The sequence below is a fragment of the Dasypus novemcinctus genome, chromosome 23 (genome assembly GCF_030445035.2).
Source record: "Dasypus novemcinctus isolate mDasNov1 chromosome 23, mDasNov1.1.hap2, whole genome shotgun sequence".
Taxonomy (NCBI): Eukaryota; Metazoa; Chordata; class Mammalia; order Cingulata; family Dasypodidae; genus Dasypus; species Dasypus novemcinctus.
Window position 1 is genome coordinate 12,960,241 of NC_080695.1, and position 27,804 is coordinate 12,988,044.

The 27,804-nt window shown below is 42.3% G+C and overlaps 1 protein-coding gene and 1 long non-coding RNA gene across 2 annotated transcripts in view; one reads left to right on the top strand and one right to left on the bottom strand.

Annotated features, from left to right (window-relative positions):
- The first annotated feature begins 620 nt into the window (after positions 1-620).
- LMTK2 (lemur tyrosine kinase 2) overlaps positions 621-27,804 on the top strand; it is a 141,810-nt gene continuing 114,626 nt past the window's right edge. The window contains exon 1 of the mRNA XM_004459718.3: positions 621-1,054. Within this exon, the coding sequence (XP_004459775.2) occupies positions 973-1,054 (82 nt within the window). The 5' untranslated portion in view covers positions 621-972. The remainder of the gene's footprint in view (positions 1,055-27,804) is intronic.
- Positions 1,545-3,708, bottom strand: LOC131275466 (uncharacterized). The gene is made up of 2 exons (XR_009182918.1): positions 3,545-3,708; positions 1,545-1,579 (listed from the first exon to the last, which is right to left on the bottom strand). It is a non-coding gene; the product is annotated as an uncharacterized lncRNA (long non-coding RNA).

Consider the following 27,804-nt stretch of genomic DNA (forward strand, 5'->3'; position numbering starts at 1 on the left):
GCACGCTCCCTTCCCTCAGGGAGCTTACAGTAACAGAATAAAGGATGGCAGCTGGGGTGGCAACCCGCGCAGCGCCTGGGCGGAGCGGCAAGGAGGTGCCAGTCATTTCTCCTGCGGAGCGGGGAGGAGGGCGGGGCCTTCGTAGATGACGTCACGCACCAGGTGAGTCTTGAAGGATGAAAGGGAAGGGTGTGTGCCTGGTGGACAGGAGAGGACAGGAAGGGCGTTCTTAGCAGAGGGAACGGCTTGAGCTAAGGAGCTGAATCAGTGGGTGACTAGGGGAGAGACCTTCTGTTCTTGTTGAACTGAAATAAAAAACCCAAAGCTCTTCGACTGACAGCATGTGTAGGTCAGCGTAAGCGGCGGAAAACAGTCCCAGTATAGGCAGGTTATAAAATACTTGGGGAAAAAAAAAATCAGGCTGGAGTATGGGCGTTTTTAAAATTGTCTTCCTCATACTTTTCTGCATTTTGAATTTAACCTACTTGTCGGAATTACCTGCTGCCCACGCACGGCTCGGCCTGCAGGGGGCGCACCCGCGGTCACCCCACTCTCCGCCAAGGCGATGGGCGGAGCCTCCCGGGCCGGTGCGGGACTGCCGATTGGCTGGCGGGGCCATCGCTCACGGCGTCCCGCCCCCGCGCTACGTCACATGACGCAGCCCATCATGGCGACGGCGGCGCGGCTGTCCCGGCCCGCGGTTCCGCAGGGCTGCTGCCGCTGCTGCTGTTGAGAGGCGGCGGCGGCGGCGCGGGCGGGCGGGCAGGATGAGGTTTCTGTGGCCGGAGCAGCGGGTGCGGACCAGGAACCCGGCTGAGGTTTGGCCGAAGCAACGCGTCCTCAGGAGCCGCCGGCGCGGGTGCCGCTGAGGCAAACGAGGGAGGCAGGACAGACTGACTGACGCGCCAACTGACGGTCGGACGGTCGGAAGGCAACCCGAGAGCCGGCCCCCGGGGCCGCGGCGCCGGCGAGATGCCGGGGCCACCGGCGTGGCTGCTGCTGCTCCTGGCCGCGGGCGGTGCCCGGGCCGCGCCACTTCCGCAAACAGGTGCAGGTGAGTGGGCTGGCGGCGGGAGCGGGGCTGCGGGGCCGCTGCGACCGGGGGTGGGGGGGCCGGGGAGCAGGGCGGCAGGCCCGGTTCGGCCTCCGCGCCGCGGGATCCGAGGGCCAGACGGGGGCGGGAGGCCGGGGGAAGCGAGTGATTAGGAAGATTTCTGCCGCAGGGGCGTGGGTTGGGGGGCGGGCGGCCTCTGGAAGGCCGAAGCGGGGGCGAGGCGATGCTGTTGGGGCTGGGAGTGGGGTGGCGGCCGCCGACCCCTCCCGGAGGAGGTTGCGGTACCGGCTCTGGACCTGTTGCCTCCAGGTTCCCAGCCTCCATCTCTCCTGCTGGCGTTCTGCTTCCCTTTCCAGATGTCACCTGCCTCCCGTGCATTTCTCACATCTTATAATAACCGTTTCTTAGCCCAGATCACACTTCAGTGCAAATGACTTGAGCCGTGTGGAGTTTTCGCTCCCTGCAACTTGTTTCCAGAGTTGTAAATTGATTTTAGAAACTGTGGTTTTTATTCCAAACGAATCTCTGGGGATGAGAAGGAACCAACTCAACTGTACATATTTTTATTTTAGGAAGCCAGTGATTAGATAGCAGCCTTTGAATAACTATTGACAAACTGGCCTAAAGGTGATTTAAGTTTCTATTTTAGCTACATCGGTGTGTGATTTTAAAAATTTTCCTCCCTGTTTTCTCAACATCGTTTTCATTTGGGACTTCTTTTCCTAAATCAAACTTCACCCTAAGAAAGTATCCTAAGTCAAGCTGGATAATTTTTCTTTTTTTAAAGGAAAAACAAATCTAGATTAATTTGCCATTTTCATTTGCTGCTTATCTTTGAAAAGGGGATACACTGACACTATGTATACCCAGAATTTTAGAGTTGGAAGGGACCTTTAAAAATATCTAGTCCGAGCAGACAACTTGGGGGGGGGGGGGCGGGGAGTGGGAAGGGAAATAAATAAAAATAAATCTTAAAAAAAAACAAAGGATATCTAGTCCAGTCTCTCTTTTGCAGTTGAAGGTCCTGAGACCCTGGGAATCAAATGACCTACCCAAAGTGACAGCCACAACAAAAACCCAGGTCTTTACAGAGTCCCCTAGTTGTGTGATTTTTCTGCTTTGCCACTTAGTCTTGTAACTGTTTTGGAATACTCTTGGGGTCAAGAATTATTTTTGAATAATGTTAATTGGGTACAGAATGTGGAAGTACTGTAAAAATGAGTAAAGACTTATTTTTCAAACAGATCTCTGGTGAAAGCTATATGTAATTGCTCTTGCCCAAAGCTATTCCATGAATGTCATTGAGTGCCCTTTAGTGAGTACTAAATGTTATCACTGCACAATATAATTTAGCTCTAAATTTCTGCCACTGAGTTAGATCAAATATTTGTAAAGTCCAACCCAGGTAAGAGTCACAGAAAGTACCTGGGAAGTTATGAAGGACTATATGGAAAGATACTGAAATTGAAAATAAGCACTAGAGTAGATTAGTAGATAAAGAGAATTTGTGAGACTGGGAGTCAAGAAGTTTTTAGATGACTTTGTACTTAATCAAATACATATATATTTTGAAAAACTGATTCTTTACAGGAACTTATTGAAATGTATCTGCCTATCAACCTCACTTTTTAAATTTCACTCCTTTACTATTTTATGGAGGCATGAATCATAAAAAAAAGAAGGAAAAACTAATTTTGGGGTATTGTAGATCAAAACAGTCACAAAAATTAATCCATATAAAAATACCAAATCTTGACATAATTAAAGCATGAAGAAACATTTGGTGATTAATAGCAAGTTTTGCTGATTTTCCCTTCATAGTCTCATCTTCTGAAGGTTAGACGTGTGGCATATGAATGACAGGTGTCTAAGGTTAAATTCTCTGGAAAAGATAACACCATCAAACGTCTATTCTGGGGTTTGTCTTTTCATCCAAAAGTGATAATTATTCCTGGTAACTGAGATGGACTCTTGATCAGGATGTGTTAGACCAAGAAGAATAAAGGAACCTTTGAGCCAATCCTAATAAATGAGCTCACTTGTTAAGAAAGAGGAAGCCCCTCTTGAATATACATAGATAAAAGAACAAACATTGAAAACATAACTAACAAGTTTTTGTTTATCTAGAGACCTATACCCCATTCATAGATGGGGCTAACCGTTTTCAAGTAAGGATAGACCTATTGCAAAGGGTGTTTTGCCTCCATTGCCTTTTTCATTTTAGTTAAGGTTCAAACTGGTTAATAACAGTGCCTTGGAGAAAGCCTGGCTTATCAAAAATAGGTTGGAAAAAACCTTGAGTTTTTCTCTATGCCTGCCCCTTTGTATGGAAAAGAAATGAGGCAGTTAACTAGCATTTAGCTTTTAATCTGAAGTTCATTTATTCAAGCTGTCTTTGTCATCCAAAATCATTTCTAGGTTTGGAGGCTGAAAAAGGTATTTACTCATTCAATCATAGTAAAGCTATGTAAACCTGTGGATTGTACTCACCCATGAGGCAAGAAGGCATTTCTTGGTTGACCCTTCTTTGGGGGCCTCTCTTCATTGTTCTGATGCCCTCATGGCCTGTCTGGGACCCTCTTTTCCTGAGAAGCTGCATTTCTGCTGGGACCTTGATTTTTATAGAGACTAAGGCCTCGTTGGTCCTCACGAGGAAGCTTATGTAAGGGGAGAAAGTCCACTTTCACACGCAGCTAAATTACCAAACTTAGATTACAGATCTTTTCCTCAGATCATAGTTATCGGATCATCTCATAGAAAACATTTCTAGGTCTTTTGTGAGATTCTCAGGATTCAGAGACTTGAAATAAAGATTTGTACTTGTGTATATGAAGGCCTTCCTATAAGCTCACGGTTTCTTATTAATAGTAGGATAGTGGTTAGACAAGGAAACCCACTTCTATTGTTCTGCGGCATATTAGGTCACAGAGTACAGAGGAAGCTTTTAACAGTTCCAGATAAAGGACCGCACGGAAGTCTGTGTGAAGCCAGTGGGACTCAGCTACTGATTAAATGGCAGCCTGTGAAACTGGGACTCTAGTTTTAGATTAAACAAACAGACGTATCTTGAAAAATATTTCTGAGGTAAAGAAGTGCTTTCTACAGTGTGAATTTTTGTGTATATTTTAGCAGCTTTTGAGAAATAGAAATGACTTTTACATAAGTCTTTCCATGCAAATTATAAGATTTGAGAATTGATTTTGGTTGGGATTGCTGTAATTGCTTTCAGTTAGTACTATTTTTTTGGTTAACGAAATATGTTCATTTCAACAGCAATAGGAAATCTGTCCAGCAGTTTTGTAGCTGATCAGTATTGAAGTTACCAAATCCCTACAATTTTGCTGATATCAGTGTGTGTTGACTGAACATGCAAATCTCTTGAAATTTGGAGTCCTTAGGCCCTCTTTGTCCCCTGCAAGCTGTCACTTAGATAACAGCTCTGCATGTATTTAAAAAGCCATTGTAATATAAATATGGCTTCTGAAACAGTTAAATAAACAAGTCCTTAAAAAAAGTCCATCTAGATGGACATATAAAGAGAAAATCCAGCTTTTTAGTCCAGTTGAGACTAAAATTCATGATCCAGTTATGGGAGTAGCAGCCCGGTGTCTTAGAAAGAACTGGGGCCTTGGTGTTAGGCCTGGGTGTGAGGCCTCTCTGCCATTTCAGTAGTGGGCTCAGACCTTGGGCTGGTTGCTTCATTTCTCTGAACTTCTTAGAACTCAGCTCTTAAAAAAGGATGATGATGATATCTGTCTAGAGGGATGTTGGAAGGATGAGGGAGGAGCCAGGTCGTATGCCATGTTTGGTAGATATGAGGTACTGGGCAAAGTTGATTTCTTCCATGCTTCCGATTTCCTTGTAAATTTGACTTTTGAGCATCAAATCTGCTAGTGGGGGGTGGTATGGCTTCCAAGAAGGAACTCCTACTGCTGGCTGCAACATCTAGAACTTACTGAGTTTTTTTTTTTTTTTTTAAGTATTGAAGTTTAACTTTTATTGTACTAAACTTCCAATTATCAATAAATATATTTTAAACAAATTCTTTGAGGACTTGCTGAGTTTTAAAAGTGTTTGTCACACAAAATAACATTATAGGATGGATGAAGAGATGCTTTAGAGAAATCTGGTTTAAGTATGATATATAAGATGGTTTTGTTACTGCTTGGAATTCTTATTGTTGGGGGGTCATGCTAGACATTTTTAAGATTATTTGAATTAGTCTGTTTTTATGTAATAAACCTTTTCTTAACCTTCAAGATGACTAAAGCGCTTGAATGTGAACAATTTCTGGTTTTGACTTACTTAAAGGAACCATGATCAATCCAAGTTTAGTTGCTCTCTCCCAAATTTTACATTAGCATAAAACCTCCCTGGAGGCCCCATAGGTAGGGTCGCCTGTGTCAGAACAGCTGTGGGATGCTGCTTGCCTTTCTTGGAAGTGCTGTTTGGGGACGTGAATGTGACCAAGTTTTCTCTCTCTCTCTCTCTCCTAAAATCATGTACTTTTGCATCTTCTAGCTGTGCTTTACTCTTTTAAAAATTGTCCATTGCTCAGACATGAGGGAAGCAATACTTCAGAAAGGAGAAGCTGGACAAAAGTTCCTGATCTAAAACAGACTGCTGCATCTAGGGTTGTTTTAGATTCTTTTCTTCACTTTCCCATGCATCTTCATTGATACCATTTCAGGAAGGAAAGCTAGGGAGCTATGGTAAGATCAGTGAGTTGGAAAAAGTACTCAAGGGCTGTATTTTTAAATTGTAGCAAGTGACTAATCTGGAGCCATGCCTTGGCATTACAGTTATTTGCCACAAAGAGCAGGCTTATCAGATACATAACCTCAGCATTTAATAGAGGTCTTTGGAAAGGTTAGCATTAGCATAGTGCAGATTCCAAATTTCATTTGATTTCATTATGATTCAAGTGGGAAAGTGAGACCTGTTGATGCCTGATGTCTCAGGTGCCTGAAGCAACAGTGTGGTCAGGGGCTGTCCTCACCGCCCTATCTTAGGCTAGGCTGGTACTTTTCGGTGTCTGCCCCCAACTACAACTACTCCTCTGCCCTTTTAGGGGATTTGGCGGGGGGTAACCCTACATTTTATTTTTGACAGTTTGGTAGATTTTGTATTCTTTAATATGTTTGTTTTGCTATGTTAAGAGGACTAATGACCACTAAGTCAAATAGATGTGCCAGTACTGGGTACTGTGGCTAGAGTAGCATGCAGGTCTGACCCTGTCCTGGAGGCCCTCACCCTCTGCCCTAGTGCATCTGCTGTCCCTGCCTCCACTCTCTCTCTTTCACGTTAAGACTGAAATTGATTGGCTTATAGTTTGCAGAATATTCTGCGTAAATTCTGATCTTCCAGCTGTCCATATATTCCCCCCATTTGGAATTGCCCCCCCATTGCTTTTTTTAAATTATTTATTTATTTTTCTCCCCTCCCCCCCCCACCCCAGTTGTCTGTTCTCTGTGTCCATTTGCTGCGTCATCTTTGTCCGCTTCTGTTGTTGTCAGCAGCACAGGAATCTGTGTTTCTTTTTGTGGCATCATCTTGTTGTGTCACTTCTCCATATGGGTGGTGCCATTCCTGGGCAGGCTGCACTTTCTTTTGCGCTGGGCGGCTCTCCTTACGGGCACACTCCTTGCGCGTGGGGCTCCCCTACATGGGGGACACCGCTGCGTGGCATGGCGCTCCTTGCGCGCATCAGCACTGCACGTGGGCCAGCTCCAAACGGGGTTTGAACCTTGGACCTCCTATGTGGTAGATGGACGCCCTAACCACTGGGCCAAGCCTGCCACCCCCCATTGCTTTTTTAAGTGCTATCTTCTGTTTGTTTTTTTAAAGATTTCCCCCCCCCCACCCCATTGTTTGCTCTCTGTGTTCATTTGCTATGTGTTCTTCTGTGTCCGCTTGTATTACCCGGTGTCACTGGGAAACTGCGCGTCTCTTTTTGGTTGTGTCATCTTGCCCTGTCTGTTCTCTCTCTGTCCACCATCACTCCTGGGCAGGCTGTGCTGTTCTCGCATGGGGCGGCTTTCCTGCAGGGCATTCCTTACATGTGGGGCTCTCCTGAGTGGGGGACAGCCCTGCGTGGCACGGCACTCCTTGCATGCATCAGCACTGTGCATGGGCCAGCTCACTACACAGGCCAGGAGGCTCTGGATTTGAACCCTGGACCTCCTATGTGGTAGGTGGACGCCTTCTCAGTTGAGCCAAGTCCACTGCCCCCCCCTCCGCCCCCACATTACATTTAGTCGGCCTAGCTTCTTAGGCTCCTCCAGTCTGTTCCTTTTTTTGATGACCTTGACAGTTTTGAGGGGTATTTTGACAGTTTGGGTCAGGTATTTTGTAGAACGTCCCTCCACTGGGATTTGTCTGATGCTTTTCTCATGGTTAGACTGGGGTTATGTGTGTTTTGGGGTGGAAGAGCACAATGGTAAAGTGCCATTCTCACCACATCATATCAAGGCTCCATAATCTCAGCGTGACTTGCCCTGAGGTGGTGCTTACCAGGTGTTTGCTCTGTGAAGGCCCTTCTCCTGCCCTTTTCATACAGATGTGTACACAGTCCATGCGTAGGGAAGGTGACTTATGTGCCACCTTTTTGAGGGTGGCATGTCTACATCAGTTATTTGGAATTCTTATGGGATATTTGGCTATTTTCCCTATTTATTCATTCAACCACTTGTTTCCATCAGTATGGACTTATGGGGATTTATTTTATACTTTGAGTTATTAACCAGTGCTGTGTCATTTTATTGCTCAAATTGTACTAGCTTTGAGTATTTGAGTTGGTTCTTATGTCCCTTTGATGTACCCTTATCTTTTTTTTGAGCACTTCCTTATTTTTCAGCACTCCAAGAAGCTCCAGTCTTATCGTTTATATTCCCTGTCCAGTCCTAGAGTCAGCCATTTCTCCAAGGAACCCTGGTTCCTTTTATTGGGACATAATATTAGAAACCAAGATCTGGGCACTGGATTTGCTCCTTGCTGCTGTGACATTTGTAGGGTTTTTATCCCTACTGCCTATATATAATTGGAGGTGTTAACAAACGAGAGAGAGCAAGTAGGAAAGGACCTCTTAGGGACAGAGGACTTGGAAGTACTCTGCCTAGAGTTTACTCCTTGTCACTGGAGTGTTATTTGACCCTTGGACAAATAATGGTTAAACACTACCATAAATACTGAACCATCATGCTTATAATACTAACTGTAATATTGGTGGAATTTTACTTTAATTTTTAGAGCAAAAGATGCATGAAAGATAGGTTTGCTTTATTCCCTCCAATAGCAGCCTAATTTTTAAGAACATGAGAGAAACCTCTTTGGCTTAAGAATTTAGTTAGAAAGAATTATTTTGGGGTCTTTCAATATTAGAAATTATTAAAAGCATTTGTAGGCAGCTCTTCTAATTGATAAAAGTTCAGATAAATTTTCTGATTGCAAGTCTCTTGAAGAGTACTAGGAGATTAGAGATTTGTTTTTGTTCTTTAAAGATTTATTTAATTATTCACCCCCCACCCCCACCCCCCGTTGTCTGCTCTCTGTCCATTCACTGTGCGTTTTTCTATGTCTGCTTGTCTTCTCTTTAGGCAGCACAGGGAACTGGTCTTGGGACCTTCTGGAGTGGGAGAGAGGTGTTCAGTCTCTTCCGTCACCTCATTTCCCTGGTCTGCTGCATCTCTTTTTGTCTCTCCTCTTTGTTTCTTTTTGTTGCATCATCTTGCTGAGCCAGCTTTCTACTTGGCCAGCTCATTGTGTGGGCCAGCTTGCCTTCACCAGGAGGCCCCGGGAATTGAACCCTGGCCCAACCATTTGGTAGACTGGAGCCCAGTTGTTTGAGCCACATCTACTTCCCTAGAGATTTGTTTTGATCTGCTAACAGAACTTTTTTTTAAATGGAAAATTTCAAACATGTACAAAATTAGAGTCAGTAATATAATGTACTCATCACCTAGCTTTTTAGTTTATGGTCAGTCTTGTTTCACATGTAGTAGTCTCACTGCTAGTAGTCTCACTGCCCTTCCCCGTTTCCTTTTTTTTTTTTTTTAAGATTTATTTTTATTTATCCCCCCACCTCATTGTTTGCACTCACTGTCAGCTCCCTGTGTCTGCTCATCTTCTCTCTAGGAAGCACTGGGAACCAAACCTGGGACCTCCCATGTGGGAGAGAGCCGTTTAATCACTTGAGCCACCTTTGATCCCTGCTTTGTTGTGTCTCTCATTGTGTTTCCTTTTTGTATGTCCTTGTTGCGTCATCTTGTTGTGTCATCTCGCCGCACAGCCTGTAGCTCCAGCTCACTGTCTTCCTTGACTTCTTCAGGAGGCACCAGGAACCAAACCTGAGACCTCTGTGGTAGGTGGGAGCTTAACTGCTTGAGCCACATCTTCTTCCCCCTATTTCCTTTTTTTTTTTTTTTAAAGATTTATTTATTCATTTCTCTCCCCTCCCCGCCCCCCCCCCCCCCGTTGTCTCTTCTCTGTATCTATATTGCTGCGTCGTCTTTTGTCTACTTCTGTTGTTGTCAGAGGCACAGGAATCTCTGTTTCTTTTTGTTGCGTCATCTTGTTGTGTCAGCTCTCCGTGTGTGCGGCACCATTCCTGGGCAGGCTGCACTTTCTTTTGCGCTGGGCAGCTCTCCTTACGGGGCGTACTCCTTGCGCGTGGGGCTCCCCTATGCGGGGGCACACCCATGTGGCAGGGCACTCCTTGCACGCATCAGCACTGCGCATGGGCCAACTGCACACGGGTCAAGGAGGCCCGGGGTTTGAACCGCAGACCTCCCATGTGGTAGACGGACACCCTAACCACTGGGCCAAGTCTGCCGCCCCTATTTCCTTTTTAATAACTTTATTGTGGTAACATATATACAAACTCAAAATCCTATTGTTTTGATGTAACGGCCACTGTATCAATTCAGTGGGCAATATTTCAGGGAAAGGAAAGATGTTTTTATAAAACAGTATCACTTGCATCAAGATCACTTAGGTATTTTAGAAATGTAGATATGGGGGCCTTAAATAAATTAACTGGATCAGAATTCTGGGGGTGGCCCAGAAATCTGCATTTATAATACTTTTCTGATAAGTTCTCTCCCCCTCACCCACTGAGCAAATATTTTTATCATCTGCTAGAGAAAATCATATCAGTTATTTAGTAGAAATCTGTTGTCTTGTGTAATTAGTGAAATTTGAGGATTAAATTCAAGTATTAACATTTTAAAATAAATGCCAACACCTAAAATCTGATGAGATCGTTACTCTTAACCACGAAAGATGAATATTGTTTTGAGGAATCTTCCTACAAAAAGTATGTGTTATAACCACAAAGGAATTTAAACACTCAAGGGCAGAACATGTTATAGCTAAAATTTTTTTTTTTAACTTGTCGTCTCTGGAAGTCAGTATAAATAATAGCCTCTATAAATTTTATAAATATCTTATATAAAAAATCAGTAGAAACTGAGAACTGGTAACAAGATGATCAGATCCTGGCATGCAGAGCTGAGAAACTCGTGGCATGGAGGTTTTTATAGCCCTGGACTGCCTGGTTACGTCTCCTGTGGCCTCTGTCAGGGTGGCAGTGGACTGGGAAGAAGATGAAGCTAGAGAAGATGGAACACAGTGACGATGTTAATTCGCTCTGAGATGTGCTCTGTGTGAGAACCTCTGATTCTTGACCTGTGCAGTAACTTACAGAGCTTTTTTATTTTCCAGTTTAATATTGCATCTTCAACATCTTGCTTTAAAAACGTTTTTTCGAAGCTAATTTATTTTGGTATAGCCTAGGATTTGTGGCCTATTTCACATTTTTTAATAAGTACTTTTTTAATAATCTAGTTGATATATTTACTGTGGATGTGTTGATAATGTACAAAATATTCTTATGATGAGCTAAAGAAAGTAAGCCATTTATCTCTGAAACTGCTACATTATAGTGATTATGTAGTCCTTTGGGTTTAAGAACATCATAAGCTCATGTACCAGCACAGATAATTCAGGACTGTTTTTGTTTTTGGCAACATGTATGCCTTGGGTAAGAGAAAACAATTTAGTTACAAGCATCTATGATAGTGATTTTTGAGAGAGAAGTTACTCTTACTCAAAAGTGAAATCATTACTGTTTAATTTTAATAGACTCATGCAAATTCATCTTCAAGGTTCATCCTGAAAAAAAGTTTTTTTCTTTTGTTGTACTGAACAGGAAACTTGAGTCTGACATGACGTAATTGCACCCTTTAATTATACTAAGTAAATCGGTCAGATATCTTGGACTTAGAAGTGAGTGAGTTTGCAATCATTTTGCTTTATAATTTTTTCCTTTTTTTGTGTGTGCAATCATTTTGAACATTTAAAATATTTTAACTATCTAGAGATTGTAAACTTTCGTAGTTTCAGATTTTTATTGCAAAACTGAAGTCCCATCATCTAGCCATTGGTTGCCTCTCAGGTTATTCACTAAGTTTGTTTAAAATATTTTTCATCTTGCAAATTCTTCTTCAGAACCCTCAATAAATAAAACCAGTGCTCCTTTCAAGAGGGGGGGAAAAGTCCTTGTTCTGTTCCCACCTGGTAATTTGCCTCTGTAGACTGGTTCTCAGTTGGGCAGCAGCCCTCACTTTCTAAGGACCTAGCCTGTCGGTTCCTACACAGAGCCCTGCTTCACTCCTACTCGAGACTGTTATTAAAGTGCAACACCCGGACGCTGATTGCTAGTCAGGCTCTGAAAAATAACCAACTTACCAAAATAGTCCCCTGGGAATGCTGTGCAGAGGACTGCTGCAGGAGTACAATCTGGAAACCTGTTTTTTACGGTAGTTTTCTTTAGGGAAAATAAAGTTAATGCTAATAAAAGAGCTTCTGATATTAATATTAATTATATAGGTACTTGGTCAGAACTCATAAAATTTTGAAATGATAAATCCTTACATACAGAATTTCAGAGCAGAAATGCCAGTTTACAGATAGAGGTACTAAAACCCAGAGAAGTAGTATTTTCAATTCTGTAACACCAGTTAATGGCAAAACTGATTCTAGATTGAGGGATCTCTGTTCACTAAGCTGAACTGCCTCAAACCTTAAACACTCTTATTAATATGATACACACTGAGACCAATTCCAATCATTTCTTCTATGGATATCCATTTCTGTTTACTATCTGAAAGTACTGATGTGAAATTTTTAAAATATCATAATTTGCTTCTTAAAGTACTAAAAAAATTTCATATAAAAAATTAGGAAACTAAAGTATACATTCTGTTATTAGGCTCAATAAAGCATTTTTATTTGTAAGGACAACTATTAATAGTGTCCACCTATGAAATGAAGTTGCTCTGTTTAAGGTGATATTTCTAACTTTTAAAAAATATAATGTAAACTTGTAAATATTCACTTGTTAACATGAAAAATACTTTACTATCATTGATCTATATGTTTTTGTGGCATTGTGGACTCTCTTTAACAATCTGCTGATTGCTGTGGATCCCAAGAATAATGCCCCGATTTGCAGATATTTTGTATCTACTTTCAAGATTCAGAGGCAGATATTTTGAAAAGTATGGGGACCGGCAGATGAACGTTTTCTTGCTCTTCTTTCTCTCTGCTCTTTGAGACCAACTTCTTGGTTTCTGCCCAGTATCCCAGTCCTTGCCCACCCTGGCTCTCTTCTGGGCTTGGTCAGTGGCAGCACCCCTCCTTTATCTTCAGGGTTTCCCCCAGGACCCTTTCTCTCAGCTAAGAAGACAGGTAACAATTCAATGCCTATCTTTTCCCATAGAGCTTTATTAGGACTAGTTGAAAAAAAGAGCTGAATTTGTGGATCTTTTGCTGCTAATTGCTGTGTTTCCTAGTGTGACGACACCCTCCTGACCCTCGTTGTTTGCACTTGGTGTCTTCTCTGTTGGTTATATGCTCATCGTCTTTTTAGGAGGCACCAGGAACCGAACCTGGGGACTCCCAGTTGGGAGGGAGGTGCCCAGTGGCTTGAGCCACCTCCCCTCCTGCCACTTTTTAAAATGCTTTCTTCTTTTGCCTTCCATGGCACTGGAACCCCCTACTTCTCCATCTTCTTCCACAGCTCCCTCTTTCCTGTTGGCTATTCTCTTTCCTTGTCTCATCCCTTAAATGTTGTTTCCTATCTCCTTGGTCCTATTTCCTTTTCCCCTTTACCTCTCCTTTTTTCTCTTTGTCAGTGGTAATTTTTATCAAATAATGCATATAAAAAGTTTTAAAAGTTAAATAGTGTTCCAGAACTTATAATAAAAATAGCCAGTCCCTATCCTATCTCCCATACTTACTGTCTGTTCAGTAAGTTGAAGGACAACTTCCCCCGGTATCTTAGTCATACTGCTAGATAGCATGCTTATACCGCTACTTCTTGGTTTAATTAGATATTGAATTTCTTCCAAGAAAGAAGATTTATATACTTGCACACATGCATGCACACACTTAATATATACTCAACACACTTGATATAAAACATTATAAGTGTTATTCATAACTGACCCTATAGTGATTAGGATGATCAATTTTTTTACATCCTTGGTTTTCCCTTGTCTTGCTCTCTCATCATTTTCTCCCTCTCTCTTTTTAAACTGTGACTCATAATTTTCTTTGTTCCTTAACAATTAAAAAAAGTTATCTTTCTTCAGGAATTTTAGTTTTTTTACTTGAGAGCTTATGTAAAAATCTACCACTTTAAAATGATCTATAATATGTGATGGTCAATTATAATACAGATTCAAGGCATCTTGCTTTATAAATTTGTAAAATATTTGGCTAACTTTTCTAACTTTTAATTTTGAAGTAATTTCAAGCTTATAGGAAAATTGTAAAAATAATATGGAAATAATACATAGAACTCCAATGTACATATCATTAATTCATCCAACACTACTCAGCAGAAGTTAAAATCTCCTACCAGAGTCTCTGACTCGTCTATCTGGAGCCATCTTTGCCCCTGTCTGGTCTTGGAGAGGTGACTCTCTAGCTGCCTTCCAGTGTTCTCTTGAGAGGGCAGAGACCATCTGATTTCCTTTCCTATGTGGCCTTTTTTATTTTCCTCCTTGGATGCTTTCAGGATTTTCTCTATTGCTAGGTTCTGAAAAGTTGCAAAATAGGTTGTGGTTTTTCTTTTAAGATTTATTTTATTTATTTCTCTTCCTCCTCCCCCTGGCCCCCCATTGTTGTGTGTTCTTCTGTGTCCACTTGTTTTCTTGGCAGCACCAGGAATCTGTGTCTCTTTTTGTTGCGTCATCTTCCTGCATTCAGCTCTCTGTGTGTGTGGTGCCACTCCTGGGCGGGCTGCGCTTTCCTCACACTGGATGGCTCAGTGTGGGGTACACTCCTTGCATGTGGGGCTTCCCTACGTGGGGGACACCCCTGCATGTCACAGTACTCCTTGCGTGTGGCAGCACCGTGCGTGGGCCAGCTTACCACATGGGTCAGGAGGCCCTGGGTTTGAACCCTGGACCTCCCATATGGTAGGCGGATACTCTATCAGTTGAGCCACATCCCCTTCCCCAAAATAAGTTGTTTTGAAGCAAATCCCAGACATATTATTTTGTTCATAATGTTTGAAGAGAGAGCTTTGAAGGGCATATTGCCCACGAATATGTTTTGATTATATTAGCAAGAATTTGTTAAACTTTAGGAAGCTAGGTTCTGAGTCCATATACTTTCTCAAGGAGTTGTGGGAAACTCTTCTTGCTAGAAATTTTAAAGAAAAAAGTAGACATGTTTTTCTAGAATATTTAGGGTCTTCTCTATTTGGGAAGTTAGGAATACAATTTTAGCTCATCTCCTATCCTTTTGACTCTATTGTGCAGAAATTGTGTTGGCAAAGTACTGTAAATCTAATATTGTTTGGTTGGCCTGTACATTTTTACACTTCCGGTGGAAAGTCGCATGGAAAAACAGAATGGTCTTCTTCCCAGTGATTAGTGTTACTCCAGAGTCATCACTGGTGGGGAAAGAAGCCTTGAGCAACTGGCTCTGAGTTTCTGCTTCTGGGACTTGAAGTTATCTGCTCTCCAGCTGGCTTCATGGGCTATAGGATGCTCCTGATTTAAAGCTGTCAGAAACATCTAAGCACTGAGGCTTACTCTACAACTTACTGTGCCATCAACTAAGGTGCTAGTTTGCAAAGTGTTAATACATCGCATCGTGTTCTTGGGGTATTGGGAGAGCAGAGTCTGACAGAAGGCACCTAGACCTGACATTCTCTGAACCAAACTGTGCCACCCTAGATGGGCTCTTCCATGGTGATAGTCTCTAACCTAGTTAGTGTTTTTAAAATTAGAATGAAGTGAACCTTTGATAATGGATTTTAATGGACTAGGCTCAAAGAAACCAGCCTCTTCATATAAAAATGGTCTTACAGGTATTCAGTCAACACTTAAATTATATAACCTTTCTCTAATATGAGAGAACAGTTGGGCTGACTGACCTTGAAAATCATTTTTGAATAAGAGAAACATTTCACTGTCTGTGATTAGCAAATAGTGCAATTTATTTTTCTAGGCTGTTGATAGTCTGGCATAAAATTCTTTTTTTTTTTTTTTTTTTTTTGAGGAGTAACTGGGGATTGATCCCGGGGCCTTGTGCATGGGAAGCAGGTACTCAGCCACTGAGCTCCACCCACTCCCTGGCTTTGAGTTCTTTGTGGAATCGCTGATTTCATCAGCAGCATCATCAGTGCACTGTTTACTGTTCTGTACAGTTGGATATATTTAATGCTATTCTTCATTTTCCCTTTCCTTTCTAATATTAGATAGAATGCATTAGGGAGATTCTAGATTTTTTAATGTCATCACGAACAGTTTTATTACATTAAGAGGCAAGGAAAACATTCAGTGACCTCAGATCCTGTATACAGGAAACCTTTAGTATGGGTGGGTTTATAATTTTGAGGTCATAAATAAAAATATGCTATCTACAGTGACTTTTCATGTTTCCCCCAAGTAGCGTGATGACATTTCATTTTACAAGTCTCTGGGATGCAAAGCTGCTTGTAAGGATACAAGTGGAAGGTGGGCTTACTAATAGGTTATGTCCACCTTTAAAGACAAAAAAAGACCACACTATGTATTTTAGAGGTGGACTTTACGTCATGACCAATTTGGAAGATGGCTGATCCTTAGCTTCCTTCAGTTCTCCTGAGTTTCCTGTCTGATTTTACTGTTTCAGCCTAGTATCCACCTGTTTTGATTCTTCAGTAGGCTCATAAATCCTGAATTTCCTGAGGTGAGAAGAGTAAAGGAAACAGATAAGTTATGTAAGTATGTGATGCACCTTCTTTTCCATTCCCAAACCACTTGTCCTGGAAAGACAGAGGAAGGCAGTATATACTTATTCCTAGGGCTATCAAGTATGAGTTGCCTACCAATGGGAATGATGTCCCTAAATTAATAAATTCACACACTATTCTGAGTAAAACAAATTAGAGTTAAATCTTAGAAGGCATCTGTTAAGATTCCTTGTTTTACACTGGTCAGAGTGGAGGTCCAGGGGCCTTGGCTAACTGAAGGATGGAGCCCTGGGCTTCCTCCACTGTCCAGCTAACCTGGGGCTACCATGGAGGAGAGGGTGATTTGGATTCTTCCTTTGCTAGCACGGAGTGAAACCACTCTGACATTTTCCAGTGAAATGAGAATATATGGAAAAAATGGTGTGATAACATACTTGTTATCACAGGTGAACATAAGCTGGGAGAAATCCACTTTTTAAAGAAAACAACGTAATAATTATTACTAAACATGAATTGCAAAATGGGTAAACAAAGGTTTGTGGGAGTCTTGGAGAATGAATGATACTTTTTTTTTTTTTTAAATGAAATTTATTGTCTTTTTTTTTTTTTTTTAAAGATACATAGATCACACAAAAAGTGATATACTTTTACTAGTGGGAAGTTTGCATTAGGGTGGAATTAGTAATGGAAAATCCTTGCTGTAGCAGTTTGATAATATTGATGAATTCCAAAAAGAAATATTGGATTATGTTTGTAAACTGGTCTTTTCCTCTGGGCATATTAGATTATATTGGATTCAGAAGTTTGCTTGATTAAGTAATCATGTAAACCTCTTGTGCCAGTAAGGCACAGATAAAAGGCATGGCAAAGGGCAGATTGAGGGTTTTTTTTTTTTTTTAAGATTTATTTATTTTTATTTATTTCTCTCCCTTTCCCTCCCACCCCGGTTGTCTGTTCTCTGTGTCTATTTGCTGTGTCTTCTTTGACCACTTCTGTTGTTGTCACCGGCACAGGAATCTGTTTCTTTTTGTTGCGTCATCTTGTTGTGTCAGCTCTCCATGTATGTGGCGCCATTCCTGGGCAGGCTGTACTTTCTTTCACGCTGGGTGGCTCTCCTTACAGGGCACACTCCTTGCACGTGGGGCTCCCCTATGCGGGGGACACCCCTGCGTGGCACGGCACTCCTTGCATGCACCAGCACTGCGCATGGGTGCCAGCTCCACACGGGTCAAGGAGGCCTGGGGTTTGACCTGCAGACCTCCCATGTGGTAGGCGGGCGCCCTAACCACTGGGCCAAGTCCGCCCAGATTGAGGGTTTTTGATGTTAGAGTTGGATTCTGTAGCTGGAGCCCCAGGGAGAGAGACAGAGCTGTTCGCCTGATAGTCTACAGCTGACCTTGTGGAGAAAATAGAAACTGAGCCCAGAAGAACCCAGGAAGCCTGAACCTTCACATACTTCAGCAGCTATCTTGCTCCAACATGTGAAAATAGACTTTGGTGAGGGAAGTAATTTACGCTTTGTGGCCTGGTAACTGTAAGCTCCTACCCCACTCTCGGTACCAAGCTGTGTTAGTCAGGATTCTCTAGGAAAACAGAATCAACAAGAGATATCTGTCAATAGTATGTGATTTTATAAGACTCTCTCACGCAGCCGTGGGAATGCACAAATCCCGGTTCCGCAGGCAGGCTGCAACCAGGGGCTCCAATGAAAGTCCAGTGAAGGTTCTTGATGAGTTCTGGGAGACGCTGACTGTCCAAAGGTGAGCTGGGAAATTCTTTCTCAATGCTGGAATCACTTCCTCTTTTAAGGCATTCAGCTGATTGGGTTAAGCATCACTCATTGCTGATGGCAATCTCCCTGATTGGTGTAATTGTAATCAGCTATCTATGATTTACCACTGCAGTAAAGTCAATGGTGACTAAAGTCCATAAATGCCATTGTATTACAGTTAGCACAGTGCTTGCCTGACCAAACAAATGGGCACAGTTACATGGCCGAGTTGACACAATAGTCTAACCATCACACTTGCCAAATAAGAGCATAAAATTATTGAAGGAATACTGTCTTAATAATCTTACTTGTTTGTCCCTGAAAACAAATTTGTTCTGTTGACCCGAAGATTGATGATGAGTTTCTCTCTCTTGTGCTTGCTTGCTTGATTACTCTCTGTCATTGTCATGCTTGCATATCTTCTCTTCCTTGCTGCCCCTCAATTGCTCTCACCCCTCCACCCAAACCAAGTGCTGGGCACTGTGCTGGGCTCTGGGCAGCCATCAGGGGAGTAGACAGGCAGGGTCCCTGAACCCTTTTAGTTCACAGCCTAGAGAGGGCAGGGACTGATAGGCATTTAAAAATAAACAGTGTGATAAATACTATGATGAGGAAATTCAGGGACAGCTAATTTGTAGGACTTCAAGGATGGTTTTTTGGGGACAGTGAGGTTCAAGCTGGCATCTGAATGGTGAGGATGAGTTGGGGTGGGGAGGCAGGGCGACAATGGGGAGAGGGTTCCTGGAAGAAGAGAGTATAAATTTGAAGACTCTGAGTTACGGAGGAGCTCTCTGGAAGGACCGAAAGCAGTCCAGTGTGGCTCATATAGAGCGTTAGGGAAGGGTGAGGAGAGTCGAGGTTGGAGAGGAAACGGCAGCCTGTGCTGAAGCCTGTAAACCTTGCCAAGGCATGTGGGCACTAGGCGAAGAGGTGGTGGGAAGCCCATGGTATCAAAAATATAAATATAGTAAGAAAGGCTACAGCACAAAGTTTTCCTTCCACCTCTATCCCCTAGCCACCCAGTTTCCCTCTGTAGCTAGCTCCTGTTCTGTAATTGTTTGGTTTTTGTTTCTTGTTTTCATTTAAACATACATTTTAGAGGTGATTCTTCTCAGTACATATGAGGCCTACTTGTGGACACCAATCTTAAACGGACACCTTCATGCAACAAATATTAATATTTATTGACTGCCTACATTGTGCCCAGTAGACACTGTTCTAGAGGCTTGGATTATAGCAGTGAACTAAACCAACTAAAATGCTTGTTCTTTTGGAGTTTATGTTCTTGTGAGGGGAGAATAAAATAAGTGAAGAGACATGCTTTACATGTACTAAATTAAATTACTCAAATCTTGTATCACTTTTGTGAAGTAGATTTCCTTTTTTTTTAAATGATTTTTTAAATATTAGAATAGATTTAGATTTAGATTTACAAAAAAATTGTCCCCTTATATCCCATACCTGATTTCCCCTATTAGTAACATCTTACGTTGGTGTGGTACATTTGTCACAGCAAAGGAACCAACCTTGGTAAATTATTGTCAATTAGAGTTCCTCCTTTATTCAAGGTCCTTCCGTTTTTATGTAATGTCCTTTTTCTGTTCCAGGATACCACATTACATGTCATCATCATGCCTCCCTGAGTGCTTCTTGGTGCTGACGGTTTCTCATATCTTCCTTGTTTTTGATGACTGTGACAGTTTTGAGGAGTACTGGTTAGGCATTTTTTAGAAATTCCCTCAATTGGAATTCATCTGGTGTTTTTCTCATGATTATGTGGGTTTATGCATTTTGGGGAGAAGACCACAGAGGTAAAGTGCTGTATTCATTATGTTACAAGCTGTTAACATAACTTACCATTATTGATGTTGACCTTGATCGCCTGTCTGAGGTAGCTTTGTCAGGTGTTCTGGCTGTAAAGTTAAGCCCCTCCCCCCCATTCAAATTGTCCTTTTTAGAAGAAAGTCAGCATGCACAGCCCACACCTAAGGGTAGGAAGTTACACTCCCCACTCTTTGGGGTGAAATATTTACATAAATTATTTGGAATTCTTAGGGAAGGTTTTTCTGTTCTCCCCCATTCCATCATTTATATCCATGTAGTCTCACAGATTTTACACTTTAGTTTATAATTAAAGACTTTATTCTGTTGCACAGATTGGCTCAGCTTTGGCCATTGGGAGCTTTTTCAGTTGGCTCCTGTGTCAGTTGGCATACTCCCATCATTATGGGGTTTTATTTGCTTGTTCGTTTTTTGAGCACTTCTTTACATCCTGGCACGGTAAGATGCTCCAGGCTCTTCCTGTATATTTCCTGCCCCAATCCTAGAATGAAGCTGTTTCTCCAAGGAGCCCTTGTTCCTTTTATTGGAAACTGATATTTGAAACCAAGAACTGGGTGCAATAGGTTCATATTTAATACTCATTTTACAGATGCGGTAATTGGGTTCTCAGTATATTCTTAACTACCAGAGGATGACATAGTAGTGTTAGGCTCCTCTCGAACAGAGACCCCTTAAATTCGAAAATCATATCTCACTGACTTTGATTAGCCTCATACTTCTCTGTGTACCTTTGGCAGTTGGGTTTTCACTGTGTCTCTAATTCTTTAATGTTCTCCCATGTCTCTAAAACATGGATTTATATAATAAGAGTATTATAGTTCCATTTGAATAAGCAGCTTGTGTTTTATGGGGGTAAGTAAGAAGTCTCTTGGCATTAACTAACTAAAAGTTCCTTTTACAAAGAATAGTAGCTATAGGATTAATATGCCAGTGCTCAGGCTGTTAATTTTTTTTCTATCCTGCCCCCCTTGGAGCTTTTTGTGTGCCGTCTGCTCTCTGTGTCTATTTGCCGTGGACTCCTCTGTTCTCGCTTGTCTCCCTTCTTTTTGTTGCATCACCTTGCTGAGTCGGCTCTCTGCAGTCTGCGGGCCAGGGGGTGCTCTGCAGCATGCGGGCGAGCCTGCCTTCACAAGGAGGCCCGGGGATGCGAACCGAGGGCCTCCCATATGGTAGACGGGAGCTCCTCTGATTGAGCCACAGCTGCTTCCCCAGACCGTTAATTTTTATTATCTACAGTTATGTTTGGGTGAGACTTAATATACCCAAATATGTTTTACCAGTAGGCTAGCTTATAGAATGATCTGTGAAGGAAGGACAAACAAGCAAATGCTGATAGACTACTTGTGCTTGAGTTGTGGTGTTTCCGTTTTTCACTGATATCTTGAAAAATCAGGATAATGGTTATTACATTAGTGTGTATTATAGCCAAATCAGTTGTGAGGTTTGTTGCATGTAATTCGCCATTGATAATGACTAAAGTGCTGAAGTTTGTTAGTGAGGTTTTTAGAAATTCATGTTTTGTTTTTGGCAAGTACGGTAGACTAAATATTCTCAAGAGCCTTGGTTAAGAAAACAGTTTTGCATAAAACATGCTTTTGTGTTTGTGGTCCCTCAGGAAATACCCATTTATCTTCCGCCAAATGAACGGAAACCTGTGGTGAGCCCAGGCCAGAGGGTGGGATTTCCCAGAGGACAGTGCCAATATTAGTACTGCAGGGAGGAGATTGAGCCTTGGGCCAACCCACAAGGTCGGGGCACAGAACCTCAGGTGCCCTTGTTAAGCTAGAGAAACTGGAAGGAGGTGAGAGGATTCCGGAGAGGTCACACATCGCCTCTGGAGGAAACATTCCTAGTTTAGTCCTTTGGGTTTCCTGCATACTAAGACTGCAGTAGGCAGAATAGTGGCCACCAAAGGTGTCCAAGTTCTAATCCTCAGAATTTGTGAATGTGTTATCTTACATGGCACAGGGGATTTTGCTGCTGTGATTAAGGTTAAAGGCTTTGAGGTGGGGAGATTATCCTGGATTTTCCAGGTGGATCCAGTCTCTTCACCTGAGTCCTTAAAAAGCAGCAGAGGGATTGGGTGGGGGTGCACCTTGAACTGGTGGACACAAGACCTGTGGGGCTGCCCAAGGACGACAAGAAGAAGAAAGATGCCAGAAAGTCGGTCAAGAAAGACAAAGACCCAGTGAACAAATCTGGAGGCAAGGCCAAAAAGAAGTGGTCCAAAGGCAAAGTTTGACAAGCTCACTAACTTTGTTTGACAAAACCACTTATGACAAACTCTGTAAGGAAGTTCCCAAAAATTTCCCCCCCAACTACAAGCTTTTAACTCCTGCCTTGGTCTCTCAGAGACTGAAGATTCATGGTTTGTTGGCCGCGGCGGCCCTGCAAGGAGCTGTTTAGTAAAGGACTTAACAAGTTGGTCTCAAAACCAGAGCTCAAGTAATTTACACCAGAAACACAAAGGGAGAGAGGCCCCAGGTGCTGGGGAAGATGGATGAACAAGTCCAACCAAGTGTACATTTTGAAAAATAAGCTTTATTAAATTAAAAACAAAACAACAATAGAAGAGTGGAAGAGTAGGTAAGAGAGATGGAATTAGAGGATTTGACTCACCACGCTAGTTGGAAGATGGAGAAAAGGAGGCCATGAGCTGAGGAGTGCAGTGGCCACTTAGAAGCTGGGAATGACCCTCAGTTTATAGTAAGCAAGAAAACGGAGGCCTCAGTCCTGGGACTGCATAGAACAGAATTCTACCAGAAACTTGAGGGAGACAGACAGATCACCTAGAGATGGCAGAAAGGAATGCAGTCTACCTTCCTTTTAGCTCAGTGAGACTTGTAGCAGACTTGTGGCTTACAGAACAGGAAGATAATACATTTGTGTTGGTTTAAGGCATTACATTTTTGGTAATTTTTTTATGGCAACAGTAGAAAACTAATACAAAGACCAAGCAAATATGAATTTAAATTCAAAGATCACCAATCACAAAAGGAAACAAACCACCATGAATGAGAGAATGAACAGAAATTATTGGCAAGGACCTCAAATATTGAATTTATCAGATAGGGAATATTTATCAAGTCTGATATTTTAAAAAATTTGTTGAAGTATATCACTCATACATAAACATACATATATAATAAATGTATAGTAATAGTTGTGGACTTACAAAACAAACATATATAACAGCATACAGGACTCTCATAACTCACCCTACCACCAATACCTTGCATTGTTGTTAAACATTTTTAACTAATGATTAAAGAGCATTGTCAAAATATTACTACTAACCAAAGTATTTTCCCCCCAACGCACCCTGTTATTATCTTTATGTCATTTATATATGAACATACATAAACAATCAGTATATAGTAAAAGTTGTGAACTTACAAAGCAAGGGTGCATAACATCATACAGGGGTCCCATACATCAACCCTCCACCAACACCTTGCATTGTGGTGAGATGTTTGTTACAAATTAAGAAAGAATATTGTCAAAATCTTACTATTAGGGAAACAGATGTGGCTCAACCACTGGGCTCTTGTCTACCATATAAGAGGTCCAGGGCTTGATGCCCAGGGTCTCCTGGTGAGGGCAAGCTGGCTCACATGGCAAGCTGGCCCACGCAGAGTCTGGCCCACGTGGGAATGCAGCCCCATGCAGGAGTGCTGCCCTGTGTGGAAATGCTGCCCCATGCGGGAAAGCCGCCCCATGCAGGAGTGCTGGCAGATGTGGAGAGCTGGTGCAGTAAGATGATGCAACAAGAGACACAAAGGAGAGAAAAGAAGAAGATGTAGCAGAACAGGGAGATGAGGTGGCACAAGAGAGTAATTGCCTCTCTCCCCCTCCGGAAGGTCCCAGGATTGGTTTCCAGAGCTGCCTAATGAGAATACAAGCAGACACAGAAGAACACACAGCGAATGGACACAGCAGACAGCAGGGGGAAGGAGGGGGGAATAAATAAAAAATAACTCTTTAAAAAAACATAATCCTTATCTTATATTTGGTGTATTTTCCCCCAACCCACCCTATTATTATTTTTTAAATTTATCTTTTATGACAGAAGTGGTAAACTTATAAAAACAATTGTGCACATGTGCAGAATTACCAAACAGCACCCCTCTATCAACATACCACTCTGTGGTGGAACATTTGTTATAGATAAGATAGTATCATCTGATTGTTAACACATCCATAGTGTACATTTGGCACACATTTTCCATATGCCCCATACTGCCACAGTACGTCTTTGGCATAGATGCAAGAATATCATATTAATGACTGCTAACCACAGTTCATAGGTCACTCCAGTGACCCAGTATTTTTCCCATGCTTCTCCACATTCCCACCACCCTGTAGTAGTGATGTACATTTGTTCCAGCTCACAAAAGACACTCTTGCATCTGTACCATCAACCACAATTCTAATCCACCTTAGTTTATTTACTGTGCTATTCAGTTCCTAGATTATTCTCCAGCATTTTGTCAATTAGTATTTGCTTACCTAGACTACCATTTTCAGCCACATCCCCATTTATAAACTAGCTATTAATCACTATTTGTTACTATCCTTTCTATACATTTCCACACTTTTACAGTAAAGCTAGTTAAAACTTCTACATACGTTAAACATCAGTAGTCCATCTCAGTCCTCCACCTATCTCCTTTAAGAATCTCTCATCTACCACCAAGTCTTGAAAATGTTTTCGTACAATTTCTTCTAGAAGCTTTGTGGTTCTTGCTTTTATTTTTAGATTTTTGATCCATTTTGAGTTAATTTTTGGATAAAGTGTGAGATAGGGGTCTTCTTCCCTTCTTTTTGGCTGTGGATATCCAGTTCTTTGAGCACCATTTATTGAATGGACTGTTCTGCCCAAGCTGGGTGGGTTTGACAGGCTAGTCAAAAATCACTTGGCCATGGGCGACGGACTTGGCCCGGTGGTTAGGGCGTCCGTCTACCACATGGGAGGTCCGCGGTTCAAACCCCGGGCCTCCTTGACCCGTGTGGAGCTGGCCCATGCGCAGCGCTGATGCGCGCAAGGAGTGCCCTGCCACGCACAGGTGTCCCCTATGTGGGGGAGCTCCACATGCAAGGAGTGTACCCCGAAGGGAGAGCTGCCCAGCGCCAAAGAGAGTGCAGCCTGCTCAGGAATGGTGCTGCCCGTGCAGAGAGCTGACACAACAGGATGACGCAGCAAGGAGAAACAGATTCCTGCGCCGCTGACAACAACAGAAGCAGACAAAGAAGATGCAGCAAATAGACACAGAGAATAGACAACCGGGGTGGGGAGAGAAATAAATAAATAAATCTTAAAAAAAAAAAAATCACTTGACCATACATGTGAGGGTCTGTTTTTGAACCATCAGTTTGGTTCCATTGGTTTATGTGCCTGTCTTTATGCCAGAACCATGCAGTTTTTAACACTATTGCTAGGTAATATTATTTAAAGTCTGGAGATGAGGGTTTGCTTTTCCTTGTTAAGATGTTTCTGGCTATTCAGGATCCCTTACCCTTCAAAAAAAATTTTTTTTTTAAGATTTTTTTTTTTAAATTTCTCTCCCCTACCCCGCCCCCCCGTTGTCTACCCTCTGTGTCCATTTGCTGTTCTGTGTCCACTCACTTTCTTGTCAGCAGCACTGGGAATCTGTGTCTCTCTTTGTTGTGTCATCTTGCTGCATCAGCTCTCCTTTGTGTATGGCGCCACTCCTGGGCAAGCTGTGCTTTTTTGCATAGGGCAGCTCTCCATGCGGGGTGCACTCCTTGCGTGTGGGGCTCCCCTACGTGGGGTACACCCCTGTGTGGCACAGCACCCCTTGCGCACATCAGCACTGTGCGTGGGCCAGCTCACCACATGGGTCAGGAGGCCGTGGGTTTGAACCCTGGACTTCCCATATGGTAGGTGGATGCTCTATCACTTGATTCAAATCCGCTTCCCACCAAATAAATTTGATAATTGTGTTTTCAATTTTAAAAAGCTGGTAGAATTTTTATTGGGATTGCATTGAATCTGTGTATCAGTTTGAGTAGAATTGACATCTTAATGATATTTAGTCTCTCAATCCATGAGCCTGGAATGTTATTCCAATTCTTTAGGGTTTTTTTTATTTCTTTTTACATTGAGTCGCAGGTTTCTGAATATAAGTGCCTTACATCATTGGTTAAATTTTTTCCTGACTATTTGAGTTTATCTGTCATATTTTATTTTCACCACTCTTCTGATACTTTTAGTTACTTTTATTGATATAATCTTCATTTCTAGACTCTCTTCCAGGTTTCTCTCTCCTGTCTTTTCTTTTCAGGCTCTAGCACACCCTTTAGTATTTCCTGAAAATCCAATCTCTTGATTAGAAATTCTCTCCGTTTCTGTTTATTTGTGAATATTTTAATCTTGCCCTCATTTTTTAAAGACAGTCTTGCAGGATATAAGTTTCTCTCTTGTATCTTAAATACATCATACCACTGTCGTCTCTTCCCAATGGTTTCTGGTGAGAAATCTGCACTTAATTTTGTTGGGTATCCCTTCTATGTTATGGATTGCTTTTCTCTTGCTGTTCTCAGAATTCTCTCTTTGCCTTTGGTATTTGACGTTCTGATTAGAATGTGTTTTAGAGTTGGTCTATTCAGGTTTTTTTGAATGGGAGTACATTGTGCTTCTTGGACATGGATATCTATGTCCTTCAATAAGGCTGGGAAATTTTCTACCATTATTTCTTCAGATATTCCTTCTGCCCCTTTTCCCTTCTCTTCTCCTTCTGGGACACCCATGACATGTATGTTTGCATGTCTTTTCTGTTATTCAGTTCCCTGAGACCTTGTTCAATTTTTTCCATTCTTCATCTGTTCTTATGTATGTTCACTTTCAGAGGCCATTTCTTCAAGCTCACCAATCCTTCTGCCTCCTCAAATCTGCTATCACATGATTCCACTGTTTTTTAAAATTTCATTTATTGTGCCTGTCATTCCCATAAGATCTGCTATTTTTCTGTATATCCTTTCAAATTCTTCTTTGTGGTCATCCAATGTCTTCTTAATATCCTTAATCTCTTTAGCCATCTCATTGCATTTATTAAGGAGAGTTGTTTGAACATCTATGATTAGTTGTCTTAACTCCTTTATGTCATCTGGAGACTTAATCTTGTTCCTTTAACTGGGCCATGTCTTCCTGTTTCTTGGTGTGGATTGTAATTTTTTGTTGGTGTCTTGGCATCTGGCTTACTAGAGTATTTATTCTGGGTGCAGGTTTCCTTTTTAGTTTAGGGCTTCCTGCCCTTTCTCCCTTGCTGGTTGTGCAATAGGAGCCAAGGATGTAGTTTGGTGCTGTAAGCTATGGAGGCTCAAGCTGCCCTCATAGCCTCAGGGTCCGATGAAGCTTCTCCCAACTTTCTCCTTTGCCAGGGGTAGGGACAGAGTCACAGCTATCTGGAATAATCCAAGTCGTGCAGGCCTGGACTGTAGTTGCCCAGAGAGACTGATGAAGCTTCACATCCCTTTCTCCTGGTCTGGGTTGAGAATGGAGCTGCAGGTGTGGGCAGCAATCTGTGCAGTGTGGGTCAAAAATGACCACAGTTGCCCTGGTAGACTTCCGATTATTCAGTCTGTGCCACCTTAATGTACCTGCAATTACCTGGATAGGCTGGTGCAGGGCCTGCCAGCATCCTCCCTGCCAGAAGTGGGGCTGAAGCCTAGCCTAGGGCTGGATCTGGATGAAATAAATTGGTTGCTACCGTTGTAGTGATTTTCTGTCAGGGCTGCTACCCCTCAGGCCAGGGGTGGAGTCAAAATGGTAGCCTCCTTCCACTTGGACAGATTCTCTCCCCAGCTGTTCCTATACCTTAGCCAGCCAAGTCTGCTAATCAGTAGGTGAAATCGGTGGCCAGCTGT